This window comes from Platalea leucorodia (assembly GCF_965183815.1).
Source record: "Platalea leucorodia genome assembly, chromosome: 6".
Lineage (NCBI taxonomy): Eukaryota > Metazoa > Chordata > Aves > Pelecaniformes > Threskiornithidae > Platalea > Platalea leucorodia.
The window spans coordinates 16,479,310-16,494,830 of NC_138828.1; the positions used below are offsets into that span (position 1 = coordinate 16,479,310).

Consider the following 15,521-nt stretch of genomic DNA (forward strand, 5'->3'; position numbering starts at 1 on the left):
TACCTGCCCATGCTCTGCGTGTGAAGGGAAGGGCTTTGATGTGTGCCCAGAGGCTGCAGGAAAGGTGGAATGCATTTCTACTGAATTTTAACCAAAAAAAAGAAGGGGGTGGGGGGGAAGTTGAGGATCTGTGATTAGCTTTGACTAAAACGTAGGCAAGCGTCTATGTCCGCATATAAGGTTAAGGTCCTCCCCAAACATTATCATTGCTCTTAGGCACAGATATATCTTTCGAGAATTAAAGCCCAGTTTTCAAGGAGGATGAGCCTGTAGACTAGGTCTGAGCTCAGCCTGCCTGGTCCTGCAGGGACAGATGCTTCAGCACATACCTAATATTTCTAGCAGATGCTGGTCCTAGTGGACCTTCCTCACCAGCCAGGGTCGAGTCCCGTCATGCTCTGATTGTGTGGACATTGAATCAAAGGGAGAAAACAGAATAATTCACAGACATTTTCCGCTACCCGTTCAGGACGCAGGAGGAGCCCACGCAAGACCTCACCAAAACTACGGAGACCAAGGAAAGCACAGAACATGCCACGGCGCACGCCACATACCACAGCTGCACATTATACACCCCTCACGTGGGGCCGCAGCACCCTGCCTACCTAAATAAGTATTTTAGCAAACTATTTAATGGCTCCGAGGTACAAACACCGATCCAGTGACACAACTGTTAAACCATTTTTAAAATTGCATCTATCCGTTGGTGACAGCCTTCTCAGAAACACGAGGTTTTTCATCCCCTTTTTCAATGCTTACCGCCTGTCATAGTTTTTCTTCCTGGCTGAAGAGGGAAGGCTGCTCCGTGGTGCCTGGTGAATCCTGGGGACATATAAAGAGATCAGCCAACACCTTGTGTGGTGGTAGGGGGAGAAAAGGAACTCAGATTTACCTCGAAAACACTGCAGCAGAAGACAGAGAAGACAGATATCCTGAAAGACAGCTGACGTGCAAGCACCACCTTTTGTCGCACCGGCTGCCTGCCACCAGCCTGCGGGCACCGGGCTTGGCTGCGCGGCAGCCACGCGCCGAACACGCGCCTTCTCATTCCTCCATTTCAATGGCATATGGAGGTAGAGAGGAATTTCGTGCTTAATTAGGGGATGTGTTTGGAATATGATTTGTGATAATACGTCTATAACAAGGGAAATTAATGAAAATAATTAATGAAGGGTAATCTAAGATACCAGGGTTTTGTCTAAATCAGCAAGAATAGAGTCCCAAGGACATTCACAGTGTGATTTATAGGATTTTTTTTTTTTAAATGATCCATGAGATCTTAATGTTTTCAGTGCAAGGAGCGGCTGGAGAAGCAGTTAGGAAGGGATCCCACCTGTGAGGCTATTTGTAAGCTAGGTTCCTGTGAGAGTTAAATCTGAATTTCTTACCTGTTTCATATCATCCAATATTTCTTTTCCATTAGAAGCCACTTTATGTCTGTGAATTTCTTTACAATTTTATCTTTATCTGTAAGGAAAAGCAGTGAAGTTTGCCTTGTATCCGGCTGCTTTGGTTTTCCACAGTGTTTGGACAGCAGATGTATCCCAAAAAAACCCCCAAACAAACAGAAACACGGGCAAAATCACGGCCTTGCAGGATGCTCAAGACCCTTGAGCTATAAAGTATACGATGGAAACTTGAATTACAATGGATGCATTAAAAATAACTTTTGTACGGAGCCATGGCAAGGCAAGCAGATGATGTATGGTGCTGGTATCAGCTGTTGTTAAATAGCACGGCACAGCATGGGACAGGAGAGTCACCGTTGCCACGCGTGTTAACCAAGGCTACGGATGGAAAAGGCCTTTCCTGAGGCCTCCAGGGCTGGCAGAGCTTCCTGAGAGCCCGAGGAGGCGTGAGAGCATCCTTGGTCTCCCCCGCCAGACTGGGCCCACCTCAAACAGCAACTCCAGCAAGAAGGAGGGCTTGAAATCTGTGCCGTGCGCCTGCCAAAAAGCAGGACCAAAGGCAGGACCTGCCCTCCACCTCCAGCCAGCTTTCACCCTCCCTCCAGGAAAAGTACTTTTTGGATGGTGCCGTGGGGAACGTGCGACGTACGGGAGCAGAGGAGAGGCAGCGCGAGCCGGACGGCTCCTGCTTAGCAGTCTGCTCACATCTTTCTCCCACGAAGAATATTCTGCTTTCTTTGTCTAAAATGTTGAGTGGTTATGAATAGTAAGGATAGACTATCTGTAATTATTTTTAAATTATTAATGGTTTTGTTAGATCCCTTCACTTTTACATTAGGTTTCTGTTAATGTAAGTTAAATCAAAATGTACTTCAGTTTCCAGGCAGCTCCCAAATGTATTTTTCATTCTTTCATAACATTACTTCAACTTCTCGATGAGGTGTCTATGATAAAGTTTGCTCCCGAGCCGGCAGACTCCCAGTCCTAATGAATTCAGCGAAAGGCTCGCCGAGCGGGCTCTCATCAGCCAGGCTAGATGGCAAATGAGGAGGCCGTCGGTGCATTGCCAGCGAATACCCTACCCCCAGCTAGCAGGTGCCATGCCCTATTCGTAAGAAGGACTGCGGAGGCCACGGGGGTATCGTCAAAGGCAAAGGGAGAGTTTATCAGAATAACTGAGTTAGTTACTTTATTGGCACTTTCCATTACGCTAAGGAGACTCGGGTTGCTACGCCAGACGCTCCTGATCAGAAAATATCTGCCGAGTGCCTGGCTCAGGGCTCAGACCTCGCAGGCGATGAGGAGCGGGTACCGCACGCCGCCCTGCCTGCATCCCTGCCCCAGGAGATGCTCTCGGCTGCGGGGGGGACTTCAGCGCCGGGCCACCCCAAGGCAGAAACGGGGTCTTCTCCGGAGACCCCCTTCTCCTCCCCTCGCCCCTTGGGGGTGCAGGGGGTCTGGCAGGACGATGCGGTGGCCTCTCGCCCGCCCGTCGCCCCACACCTTGCCGAGGGGAGCGGCGTTGGGGAGGGGAGCGTGCGGAGTTAAACGCGTGCATTCAACACAAACGCCACGAAAAATGCCTGGATAAATTATGCAGAGGGATTTCTGGATTTCTTTCAAGTAATTAAGTTTCGATTTCTTGCATTTATTTTAGTGCCAGGAAGCACGAGGCGCCACGGACGGCAAAAGTCTTCATTGATCGTTCCGGGCTTTAAGTTTGACTTCGTGACTTGACTTGGCTGGCGGCGGCGGCGGCGGGGGGGCCCCGGCGAGGCCGAGGGGCCGGCGGGGCCGTCCCGCCTCGGGAGGGTGAACCCCCCGGTGCCCGCCCAGCGCCACGCACCGGCCCCGAAACCGGATTTGGAGCGGGGGGAGAGGGGGAGCAGGAGCCGGGGCAGGCAGCGACGCCGGGCTGGGGCGGGGAGCGAGGGTGCTGGCGGGGAGCGGGGGTGCTGGGGGTGCGGAGGCACTGCCGGGGGTGCGGGGCTGCCCCGACGGGGCGGCCCGGCCCGGTGGCCGCCGCGGCTCCGCGGGTCGCAGCCGTCCGCACCCGCCGTGCCCCCGCGGCGGCGGGGCCAGGCCGCCCCCGGCCCCCGGAGCCCCGGGGGAGCGGCGGGGAGGCGGCGGGGGCCGGGGGCGGTGTGGGGCACCGGGGCCGCCCCTCCGGCGGAGCCGGGGCCGGCGCTGCCCCGCGCTCCAAACAAAGGTAGAGTTTGCTCAAAGTGTAGCCCGCATCTTAATGGATTAAAAATTCATAGGGCGCATTAGGTTCGGTAAAATATGAATGCGCGGCTTTAAATTTTAATCGTAAATCAGAACATGGATACATGAGAGGCGACAGTGATTTCTCCCCAGATGTCTGCGTGGGTCAGGGTGTGGGCGTGGGTAAGGGGCGGGGGGGCTCTGCTTTTATTTAGGCGGCCCGCGGGTGCGCAGAGCCGGCTGCAGGGCCCGCGGCCCCGGCGGGCCGGAGAGCTGCCGGGGGGCGGCGGGGGCTCCGCGCCGGCTGCGGCTCCCCCCGGCGACCCTCACGACACCGGGCGGGGGGGGGGGGGGGGCAGCTGGGCATCGCGGCGTCTCTCTCACAAAACCAAAAAAAACCAACAAAAAAAAAACCCAAAGGAGGGAAATGCAGCGCTTGCCGGGCGGCGGTGCCGCGGGCAGGGACCGCGGGGTACCGCGGCAGCGCGGCGCGGCGCGGAGATCCCGCGCAGAGCCGCGGGCGGGGGCGGCCGCCGCGGGGACCCCCGGGGCCCGCCCGGCTCAGCCCCGGGGCCCGGCACGGAGGGAAGTTTGCGCGGCTCTTCGGGCGCCCTGCTCCGCACCCCGCCGCACCCCCGTGGCGGCCGTTCGGAGCGGCGGGGAGCGCCCGGCGTTTTGGAGATGGGTTGTCAGTTGCTATTAAAATCAAGATTAATTCATATTAACGATATGCATTCTCAATCCTCCCGTGTGACAGCATACATTAGGACAACTATTGCGAGTAATTAAACTCAGTGCGGGAGGGGTTAAATGTATAGCGTGGAGAGGTTTTTTTTTTCTCCTCGCCCTTCTCTCTGGCGAAGTTCAGCCGGAGAGCCGGCGGGCAGAGCCCCCTCCGCGGCTCCGCGCCCCCGGCCGGCTGCGCGCCCCCGGACCTCCCAGCGCCAGCGAGGTATTTTCTTCTTGTTATTTTTATTTTTCCCCCTCCCCAGAAAGTGGGAGATTTTCCTCGTTTGCCCGCCCAGCCCCGTGCCGAAGCGCGCCGGGTGGCGGCCGCCGGCGGGGAGGCGGAGGCGGGAGCGGCGGCGCGGCCGGGCGCGCTGCGGGGAGGCCGGCGGAGGGGAGGCGGAGGGGAGGCGGAGGGGAGGCGGAGGGGAGGCGGAGGGAGGCCCGCTGCCTGCCGGCCGGCCCTGCCGCCCCACGGGCGGGCCGCGCCTCGCCTGGGCTCTGCCCGGCATCGCCTGCGAAGGCGCGAAAATATCACCGGTGGCTTTTTCTGGGGCGTTGGAGATGCTCCATGCTTTAGACTAATTAGACAAGCCAAAAGCCTTTTGAAGATTAAGCAAATTGGACAACCCTTGTTAATTAGAACATAATTTAAAGTTTGAAATTATATCACTCATGAAGTAGCCTAATTAGTATGACGATATGTTGATAGCCTACTGAGACACGAAGCGCGGAGGTTTGGCATGAACTCCTTAAAGGCTTGCAAGAAAATCCTCTTTCCTATGTTGTCATTAATAAAAGATTTCTATAGACTTCAGCCTTTCAACGGTGACATACAATTTATAGTACACACAATGCATTAGCCCATAGTGCTGCTCAATTTTTTTACTATTATGAAAACTAATAAATTCGTCAAGCTGAATTAAGCATACAAATCAGATGAGGCATAACAGATTACATATTGAAGCGCTGTGTCTCCCGAGCCTAAATGAAATTTCAATCTAATAATTCCTTCCTGGCCCGGCCATAATTTGTTTAGAGATGTTGTTCTACTTCTTTCCAAGCGCTATTCGCACCATAATTAAATGATACTCAAGCTTTTAACTTTGATTTATTTCATTTCTCCGAGCTGGCGACAGTGAGAGCTGATACAATGTAATTTTTTTTATTTCCCTTAAAATTACCAAGTCTGCTGTTTAGGTGAGAAATTAAACACCTAAGCACTTATTTTAACCTTCCTGCTGCAAAGTGAAATTCATGGAAATAAACCCGGCCACCTCCAGTAAAACTGACTTTCCCCGATTTCTTTTCTCTTTCCTTTTTTTTTTCCTCCCCCCTTCTTTTTCGAAGAGAGAGGCGGGGGAAGTTGGCGGGACAGCGGTGCGCTTTTGCAGGAGGATCCCTCCGGCTCCCCGCCGATGGGGGACGCCGGGGGGGTCCGACCCCGGCCGCCGCCCGCTGCGTCTCCCCCCGCGGCCCCGGCGCAGCGCCCGGCGACCCCCGCCGCCCCCGCCGCCCCGCCGGAGCGGGGAGCCGGGAGCCGTGCCGGGGCAGCGCCGGGACGCCCCGGGGCTGGGGGCTCCTTGTGAGCCCGGACGGGACTTTTCTCTTCTTCCCCCCCCCCCTTTTTTTTTTTTAATTTTTCATTTAAACGGAGGGTGGATTTGGGGCGGGGGGGGGGTGTCGCTCCCCCCCCCCCTTTTTTTTCTTGCTTTTTTGGCTTTTTCCCTCCCCTTTCCGGGAGGCGGCGGGGCGCGGCGCGGCGGTGAGTGTGGGAGCACGCGTGGGCGTGGGCGCGGGGGCGGCGGGGGGCGGGCAGGGAGCGGCGGAGGAGGGGGCCGGGGCCGAGGAGGCAGGCGCGGAGGGCCCTTCCCGAGGAGTTGGGCTGTAGTGACAGGCGAGAGGGGAGGGGAGGGAGGGGAGAGAGTAAAACCCACCGGCGCGGCGGCGGGGAGGGCACTTCGCGAGAGGCGAGGGCCGGCGCCGGAGCGGAGGCGGCGGCGGACGGCGGCGAGCGCCCGGGCGGGCGGGCCGGAGGCAGCCCGCGCATCCCCCGCGCATCCTCCGCGCATCCCCCGCGCATCCCCGGCTCGCCGGAGCCGCCTCTCCGGCCGCGTCCTCCCCGGCGGGGCTCGGGCAGCCGGCTGGGGGGCGAGTGGGATTTTTTTTTTTTTTTTTTTTTAATTTTTCGGGGGGCGGGGGCACGGGGGGGGCGGTCCGGGGCTCCTGTGGCTTTTCCGGGGGGTCCGGGCCCCCGGCCCCGCGCCCCTGCCCTCCTCCGGCGGCCGCCTGCCGGCGGGCCGGGCCGCGGCGGCGGCGAGCACCATGATGATGTCCCTGAGCAGCAAGCAGCCCTTCGGCCTCCCCCACGGCGGCGGCGGCGGCGGCGGCGGCGGCCTCCACGAAACCAAGTACTCGGCCCTGCACACCGCCTCGCCCTGCCCCTCCGCCGGCGCCGCCGCCCCCGCCGCCAGCTCCCCCAGCAGCACCGGCACCGGCGGCTCCGCCGGACGCGGCTCCGGCTCCGGCCCCGGCTCCGGCCCCGGCAGCGGCGGCTCCGGCTCCGGCTCCGGCTCGGGCTCCGGCCCCGGCGGCGGCGGCGCGGAGGCGATGCGGCGGGCCTGCCTGCCCGCCCCTCCGGTAGGTGCCCGCCGCCCGCCGCCCCGCTTTAAGGGGAGCCCCTCGGCGGCCCCCCGGATCCGCCTGATGATTTTTTCATGGCCGCGCAGCAAATCACCCGGCGCCGCCGGGCGCTCGCCCAACTTATGCATGCGGCGGCTCTTGCCGCCCGTATTAATTTTTATGACCTGGGATGCTGCGCGCGGCTGGTGCGTGTGTCCGTCCGTCCGTCCGTCCGCCCGCCCGCCGCTGGCTGCCTCCCTGCGAGCGGCTGCGCGCCGCGCCCGCTCCCTCGCCCCGCTCGCTCCCTCTTCCTCTCCCCCCCCCGCCCCCCCACCCCCCTTCTCCAGGATTTCTCTTTTAACATGCTGGGAAGGTTTTAGTGGCACGGCGGAGTGCGCGGGGAGGCGAATTCCCTGCTGAGCGTTATGTGTGCCTTCTATTTGCAATTGCAGAGCAATATATTCGGCGGTCTGGACGAGAGCCTGCTGGCCCGCGCCGAAGCCCTGGCAGCGGTGGACATCGTCTCCCCGAGCAAGAGCCACCACCACCACCCGCCGCACCACAGCCCCTTCAAGCCGGACGCCACCTACCACACCATGAACACCATCCCCTGCACCTCGGCCGCCTCCTCCTCCTCCGTGCCCATCTCCCACCCGTCCGCCCTGTCGGGTACCCACCACCACCATCACCACCACCACCACCACCACCACCAGCCCCACCAGGCGCTGGAGGGGGAACTCTTGGAGCACCTGACGCCGGGGCTGGCGCTGGGGGCCATGGCGGCCCCCGACGGCGCCGTGGTCTCCACGCCGGGCCACGCTCCCCACATGGCCGGCATGAACCCCATGCACCCGGCGGCGCTGGGCATGGCCCACGCCCACGGGCTGCCGGCCCACATGGGCTGCATGAGCGACGTGGACGCCGACCCCCGCGACTTGGAGGCCTTCGCCGAGCGCTTCAAGCAGCGCCGCATCAAGCTGGGGGTGACCCAGGCCGACGTGGGCTCGGCGCTCGCCAACCTGAAGATCCCGGGGGTGGGCTCCCTCAGCCAGAGCACCATCTGCCGCTTCGAGTCCCTCACCCTCTCCCACAACAACATGATCGCCCTCAAGCCCATCCTGCAGGCCTGGCTGGAGGAGGCGGAGAAGTCCCACCGCGAAAAGCTGGCCAAGCCCGAGCTCTTCAGCGGCGCGGAGAAGAAGCGCAAGCGGACCTCCATCGCCGCCCCCGAGAAGCGCTCGCTGGAGGCCTACTTCGCCCTCCAGCCCCGGCCCTCCTCCGAGAAGATCGCCGCCATCGCCGAGAAGCTGGACCTCAAGAAGAACGTGGTCCGCGTCTGGTTCTGCAACCAGCGCCAGAAGCAGAAGCGCATGAAGTACTCGGCCGGCATCTGAGCCGCCGGCGGGGGAGCGCCGGCAGCGCCGCCGCCGCCATCAAAAAAATTAAAACTCAATAAACAACAGCAAAAGAAAGGAGGAAAAAAACAAAAACAAAAACAAAAACCAACCCAAACCACCAACCAAACCCAAACCCGCCCCACCGCCCCCAGCCCCCCCCGCCGCCCAGCTTTCGGGGGACGCTGCCCCGCGGAGCCGCCGCCCGGAGCCGCCCCGGCAAGTACCGCTGGTTTCTATTCTTACCGGAGCCCGCCGGGGCCGGCGCCGGCGGTGCCCTTCCCAGCGCTCTGCCCGCCGTGCCGTGCTGTGCTCGGGACCCAAACTTGAACCTAGAGTTGAGGCTTGCGCCGCGAGAGACGTCTCAAAAGTATTTTGATTTAAATAATAATAATAATAATGATTTAAAAAAAAAAAAAAACAGATGGCAGGTTTTTCTGCATTTACACTGCGTATTATAAATATATAAATATATATATATTTTTACTGTGGTTATTATCCTTTTCCTTCTCTGAAGTTATAACGCTTAGGGAAAGAGCTGATCCTGCTGTGTTCACTGGTCTTCAAAAGCTATTATTAGATTACTGCCAAACAACCCCTTGTAAATTATTAATTTATCTCTCTAGCAACTTCATTTTGTGCTCATTCTAATTAATTACACCTCTTTAATCTAAGTCTTGATAAAAGTGAAAAAAAAAAAGGATAGTGAGAATCAAATATTTTGTGTTGGTAGGATTTATGAACGTGAGCTTTTCTCTTCTTCTTCTGAACGTCCCTTTTGGCCATCTGTAAATTGTCACCTGAACCTAAGGTATTTCTCTGGCGAGTATCCTTATTCGTACGGCGTCGGCACCCTATAGTAGATGTCCTACATTATTTGTGTAGCCTGATTCACTGTCCGAGGTATTTGTTTACCGCGTTACATATTTAATGGGGATTCCCATATTGTCCCCACCACACGCTGCTCCCGAAGCCAGAAAGGACGCGGCCGCGTAGGTGACAGCGTGGGGGGGATGTTTGTCGCTTCGGGTTTCTTGCCAGCACAATGTCCGTCTTTCTCGATTTCAAAGCTGTATCGCGACGGTGTTCAGACCGGCTCGGTTATCTATCTATCTATCTATCTATCTATCTATCTATCTATCTATCTATCTATCCGATTGCTTATTTATTTATTTATTTGGTCGGTCGGTCGGTTATTTATTACCTTTAATTGCAATACTTTTCCACGGAGGAAAGTCCCTTTTTGGAGGTCTGTTTGTAGAAAAGCCAAATTTCAATTGGTAGGAAAGGGAGCGAGCGAGCGAGGCTGCACTGCTTGTAAATTCACAAACGGTTTGGTACATTTCTTTTGGAACAACAACAATAAAACGAGGGTACTCGGTTGGGTACCTGTATGTATTGTAAATATTTCATTGGCGTTGACGCACATATAGATATATTCTTACAGATTCCGCTGTACCGCTGTTCTATCCGAGACTGTTTGAAGTCTTAATTTCTGTACATGACCCGATTTCGTTGTTTTTTGGGTTTTGGTTTTTTTTTTGGTTAATAGGAGGTTTATTTATTCTAGTAATGTACTAAGTTATTTTTAAATGTTGTTAAATCGTCTTTCATTAAAAAAAAGGAAAAAAGGATTTTAAACGTTTTATTGGCAAAGCGCGTTTGCTGCTTCTTGTTTTCCAGCCCAAACCCCTGCCCGAGCAAAACGCCGCCTCCGGGTCGCGGAGGGGCGGGGGGGGCCCGGCTGCGGCCCCCCGGGGCGGGCGGGGGGGAACGGGACGGGGACGGCCCGGGGGGGGCGGCGGCGGCAGCAGGGACCCCTCCGCGCCCCTCCGCGGCTGTGGCGGGGGACGGTGTGCGTGGCCGTGATTGTGCGGGGGGCGTTGGGGGGTGCCCCCGCCACCCGAGCCCGGCGGAGGCAAAGGTGCCACCCACCCACCCGCGCAATAAAAAAAGGGGAAAAAAAAAAAAAAAGGAAGGAAAAAAGTAATTTCCCCGCGTGGCGCTCACAAAAGCCGGGGAAACCCGACGGCGGCGGGCGGGGAGGGGGAGCGGAGATCATGCACCAGCCGCTATTAAATATTCATCTTTCCGCCCAGCCACCGGCTCCAGCTGCATCTTCAAAGCCGCCCGGGCACGCCGAGGGTGCCGGCCTGCGGGCACGGCCCGGGCGGTGGCTCCGCGGGCGCGGAAGGGCGCGGAGGCAGCGCCTCGTTCCCCCCGGCCCGGCCGGCGCAGGCGGCCCCCCCCGCCCTCCCACCCCTCCACGGGCCCCGGCGTGGCCAGCGCTTGCCGCTGCCGCTAGCCGTCATCGCCACCGCCGCGGCTCCGTGCAAGCCCGCGGGCGCGGAGCGCGGCTTCCCTTCTCCTCCCGCCGCCGCCGGGGCTGCAGGTGCGGGGCGGCAATTTGGGAAGGGGCGGCGCTGCCCTTGCGCGGAGCCTGCGCGCCCCTGCGCGCCCCGGGCAACCGCCGGGGCTGCGCCCCCCGCGGCGTGGGCAGCGGGGGAAATGCCTCCCTGCCCACCCCCCGCCGCGGGTGGCTGCCGCGCAGCCTCCGCGGGTGCGGAGGTCGTTTCAAGAGGCGGGGGGAGGGCGGAAAGCGGCGGGTCGGGGGGCCGCGGCGAGGCAGCCCGGCGGCGGCGGGGGCCGGCCGGACCCCCGAAAGCAGCGGGGAGCCCCCCCAAACCCGTCGGCAGGCGCAGGCGGCGAGCAGCCCCTGAACCGCCGCTTCGCCCTCTTAAATGAGCCATTCACTTAAAGGCTATTACGGGCGAATTAATAAATTACACAGCGAATTATTAAATCCAGATAATTACAAGGAATAAGTAAGTAATCATTAGTTATCTCAGCTAATTACTGTGGGTCAGAGCGAGCGAGAGTGTGAAATCCTCCTCGGGAATTGAAATTAACTTTGCACAGTGAGTCTCTCTGCTTGACATCCCCAGTCTGTAGGCACATGGCAGCTCCCCTGTGAGCTCGGCTTTCTATTTAACTTGGAGAGAATGGAAATAAAATTAAGTGGCGATGTGATAATAGGAAGCTGCTTAGAAAGCAAACGCGGTGGGTTTTATTTTTTACCTTTTACCGCCTGGAGATAGACTGCTCTCCAGTTGCCCAAATTAAAAACCTGGGGCAGTCGGGCGACTTCTCCTGTCGAAAGAGGAGACCTGCCCGTCCCATGCAGATGAGGAACAAACGAAAAGGCCCGAAAGAGGCGGGGGCGGGGGCGCGGAGGCTCCCTGCGAGCCGGGCCGGGCCCCGGGCCCCCGCTGCCGCCGCCCGGCGCCGCCGCCCGGGCCGCCGAGCTCTCGGCCACCGGCGCGCTTTGTTTTGGGAGACAATGAGCTGCCCAGCCCTGAGGAGGGGGGCTGCCTCCTCCGCTGGGCTTTCGCCAGGTCCCTCCGGGAGCTGATGTGTGTGTGTCCCCCCCCCGACACCCATCTCCCACATCACCTCCCGGCTTTCCTTCATGTGCTCCGGCTGCAAAGAGCGGCTCGGGGGGCGGAGATGCCCGCGCTGCCCGCGCCGGGCTCTGCCCGCGTTAAAACAACAACAACAACAACAACAACAACAACAACAACAACTGCTGCTGCTGCTGCTGCTGCTGCTGCTGCTGTGCGTGCGCGGCGAGAAAAAAAGACCTAGGCTTCTTTGCCTTTATCAATTGCAATTAGGTGGACAGTCTTCCCCCTCTTCCCTCGCTTCAGTCTGGGATGATAATTAAAATTTAATGAAGCCTGGGAGTAGCAGAGCTCTGTCTGGGGACTGTGGAATAGAATATTTTAACTGTACATTTACACCAAGTGTCTGGCTTCAAAGACGTGACTGCTTTTAATCTCGAATTAGAAAACCACAGACCTGAAATTAAATATTAGCCACCCTCGGCTCCCCTTCCTTCCCGCCACACTGTCACGCCTGTGTTTGCCTGCCTTGCCCCACGACACGCACACACCCACGTCTCGGGTCTCCAATTACACGCGCGTTAATAATAGATGGCTTTGATAGGGTGCGGATTTCCCCCCCCCCCCCTTTTTTTTTTTAAATAGGGTTAATGCAATATTAATTGCTCGTAGCTGCTATAAGAATGCGCCGCGTTTTTCCAGGAACAAATCGATGGATCGGGGCAGCGAGCGCGGAGCAGGAGGCGCAGCCCCGGGGCCGCCCGGGTGAGTACGGCCGCCGCCGGGGCCCTCCGCGCAACTCCCGCGCAACTCCCGCGCCCCGCCCCGGCGCAGGGCAGCGCGCAACGGCCCGCGGGTCGCTGCGCGGGGAAGGATGCGGGGCTCGCTGTTTTTTTCTCCCCAAATCCCTTCTCGGGGGCGGGGGGGGAGTGCTGCTGGTCCGGGGGGGGGCGGGGGGGGACCCCGGCCTGCGGGCCCCCCCCTTAGGGCGGCGGTGGCGGAGCCCAGCAGCCGCCCTGCTCCCGGGGAAGCCCAGGTTGGTTTGTGGTCCCGACGCGGTAGCGGGGGAAGGGAGGACGGGGGGACAACACTCCCCTCCCTCCCCCCCTTTATTGTTATTGTTATTTTGGCAGGTGAGACCCCCGGGCCCCCCGGAGGAGGGAGCCCGGAGCCCGGCGGCGCAGGAGGGGAACCTGCCCCGCGGCTGCGGCTGGGCGCGCCCCGCAAAAGGTAAATGCGGGTTTTGGAGGGAGGAGGGCACCCCGCAAGTAAGCGGGGCGGGGAGGCAAGAAAAATAATCCCAACCCACCGGCCAAAAAGATCCCCAAGAAAACTCCGCGGGTTCCCACGGCCGGCCGGGACCCCCGTCCGGCGGCGGGGCCGCTGCCGACCCGCCCGCCCGGCTCCTCGGGGCCGGGGCGTCCCGGGGCCCGGCAGGGCCGGGGGCTGCCGCCGGGTCCCGGGCAGGGGCCGCGCCCGCTGCGCTGGGGTGGGTGACGCCTTCCCTGCCCCAGGGCCGGGCCCCCAGCTGGCACTTGTTGCCAGAAAAATATTAAAAGCAATAAAATAAAATAAAAAAAAAAACAACTGAAAACCTGCCCCAAAACTCATCACAACGCCCAAACCAAAACACGGGAGGAAGAAGAAAGGCGCTTGCAGGAGCGCCGGGCGGCAGCTGGGCCAGCCCCGGGAGCGCCTCTCCGTGTGCCGGGGCCGGCTTCGCAGCTGGGCCCCCGCCTCGGCCCGGCCCCCGCCCCCGCCCTCCGCGGCCGCGGAGCCCGCGGGGCGCAGCGCTGCCCGGCCGGGGCGGGCACAGCCGCCCGCTCCCCTCCGCCCCCAGCCCCGCAGCGGGACGAGCCTTCGGCCTCCTCCTCCTCCTCCTCCTGCCCCCCGGGGGGGGCGGGGGCAGGCGGGGCGCTCCGCGCAGCCCCGCGGTGTTTCCGCGGCGGGCGGGGCCGGGGGCTGCGCGCCCCGTCCGGCTGCGGCCCCGCTCAGCGGCGCGGCGGGGCTGGGCTCGCCTCGCCTCCCCGTTTATACAGAACAGGATCATTTACATAAAGTCCTTAAGGCAAATAACTGTTGGGGCTCTAATTTATATCTGATCGAAAATTAGCCGTCATTATGCGCTCCATTAGCAGCGTCTTTAATGTGCTTCTAAGCACCATTTGTCAAGCGGCTTGTTAATATCCTTCAAGTCTTTAAAGTTGAGAGCTCATTAAAGAGTGCGCTCTGTTATTGATGTAATTTAGATGAGTTTGGAAGAGCAAGCGCGCCGCGGACAACCTGGAGGAGCGGGGAGAGGCTGGGGCTCCCCCCGGGGCCGCCACGGCCCCTCACCGTGGCGCCGGGCCCCGGCCGGGGGCGGCCCGGGGCTCGCCTCCCTGGTCGGGCTGGGCCGCGGGGGATCCCCGGCAGCGGGGGGGCCGGGGGGAGCCTCTTTGGGCTGAGGCGGGGTAAGCCCGCTTAATGATGTGCGGAGGCGATTCCGCCGCCTCTCCCCCGCTCCGTCGGAAGAGCATAAAGGGCAATAAATTACCTCCGCTGCTTCTCTGACACCCCGGCTACTCTGGCGGGCGGGCGGTTTCCTCCGCCGCCGGTGCAGACCGCGCTGGTGCAACGCGATGCAGCCGCCCGGTGAGGGCGGGCGGCCGGGGAGCGCCCCGCCGGCCCCCCCGGGGCTCCCTCGGCCCTGCGGGGAGCCTCCCCGCCCGAAATGCTCCCCGGACCCAGGCGGTGAGGGGGCAGGCCCGGCCGAGCTCTGCGTCCTCCCCCGGGGGCAGCGGGGCGCGGCGGGGGCTTGCGGGGAGGGTCCTCCCCTGCGCCGCCGTCCCCGGGCTTCCCCCGGGCGAAAGCAATAAAGCGGGTAATTAGACTGCTAAAGACGGATGTAAATAACGGGGAGGAGGCGGCGGTGACAGCCGTGCGGCGGGGCCGGTGCTCCCCCCCCCCCCGCCCCGCCCCGGGGAAGGGACGCGGAGCCCCGCAGCGCCCGCCCCGAGGCCGCGGGGATGGGCGCCCGCTGCGCGGCGGCACTCGGGCCGCGGGGGGGAGGGAGCCGGCCATCCCCGCTGCAGGAGGGGACTCTCCCCAGGCGCCCGAAAGGCCCCTTTGCCCCCGGAACCCCCCCGGACCGCACGGGTCAGGGCCCAGGGCAGAGGGGGCTGCGGGGGGGGTGCAGGTATCAGCAGCCTTTCCATCCCCGCTGCAGCCGGCAAACCCCGGCACAAACGCCCCCACAGGGGCTCTGAGCGGCTTTCCACGCAGGCCTGCATCAAAGGGGTATTTACCTCACCGCAGGGTCCCTGGGACACACTGACACCCGTGGGAACGGTCCCAGGGACACATTGACACCCATGGGAACATTTATCTCCTCCCCAGCCAGGAGCGTGGTGTGTGAGCAGCCGCAGGGCCGCGTCCAGCCCTCCCCAGCCCTTGGGCAGCGAGCCCGGGGGTCCCGTCTGCGCGGGGTGGGGTGCGTACAGCCCTGGCCCCCACACGGGAGCGGGCTGCTCCTGAAGAGCTGGACACATCTTCTGCAGATGGCAGGGACATCGCCAGCAACGTGAGCCCCCTCCTAGACCCACCGCCGCTGTGCTGGTCCCAGATGCTCTCTGGGCAGAGGAAGAGAAAAATGCCTTCAGGACAATGAATGAAAGCATTACCCCGGGTAGGCAAACATGAGGCACAAAGAGCCACCGGGAGGCTGATGCCTTGAATCGTACTTGCAGATGTGCTCATCGTTTTTGCCACCAGGACCATACCAG

At 60.8% G+C, this 15,521-nt stretch overlaps 1 protein-coding gene across 1 annotated transcript; it reads left to right on the top strand.

The window, feature by feature from the left end:
- Window positions 1-6,665: 6,665 nt before the first annotated feature.
- Window positions 6,666-8,356, top strand: POU4F2 (POU class 4 homeobox 2; the record flags this gene model as incomplete). The annotated part of the gene is made up of 2 exons (XM_082314968.1): window positions 6,666-6,980; window positions 7,415-8,356. The coding sequence occupies 2 exons, from the start codon at window positions 6,666-6,668 to the stop codon at window positions 8,354-8,356; spliced, it is 1,257 nt and encodes a 418-aa protein (XP_082171094.1).
- Window positions 8,357-15,521: the final 7,165 nt, after the last annotated feature.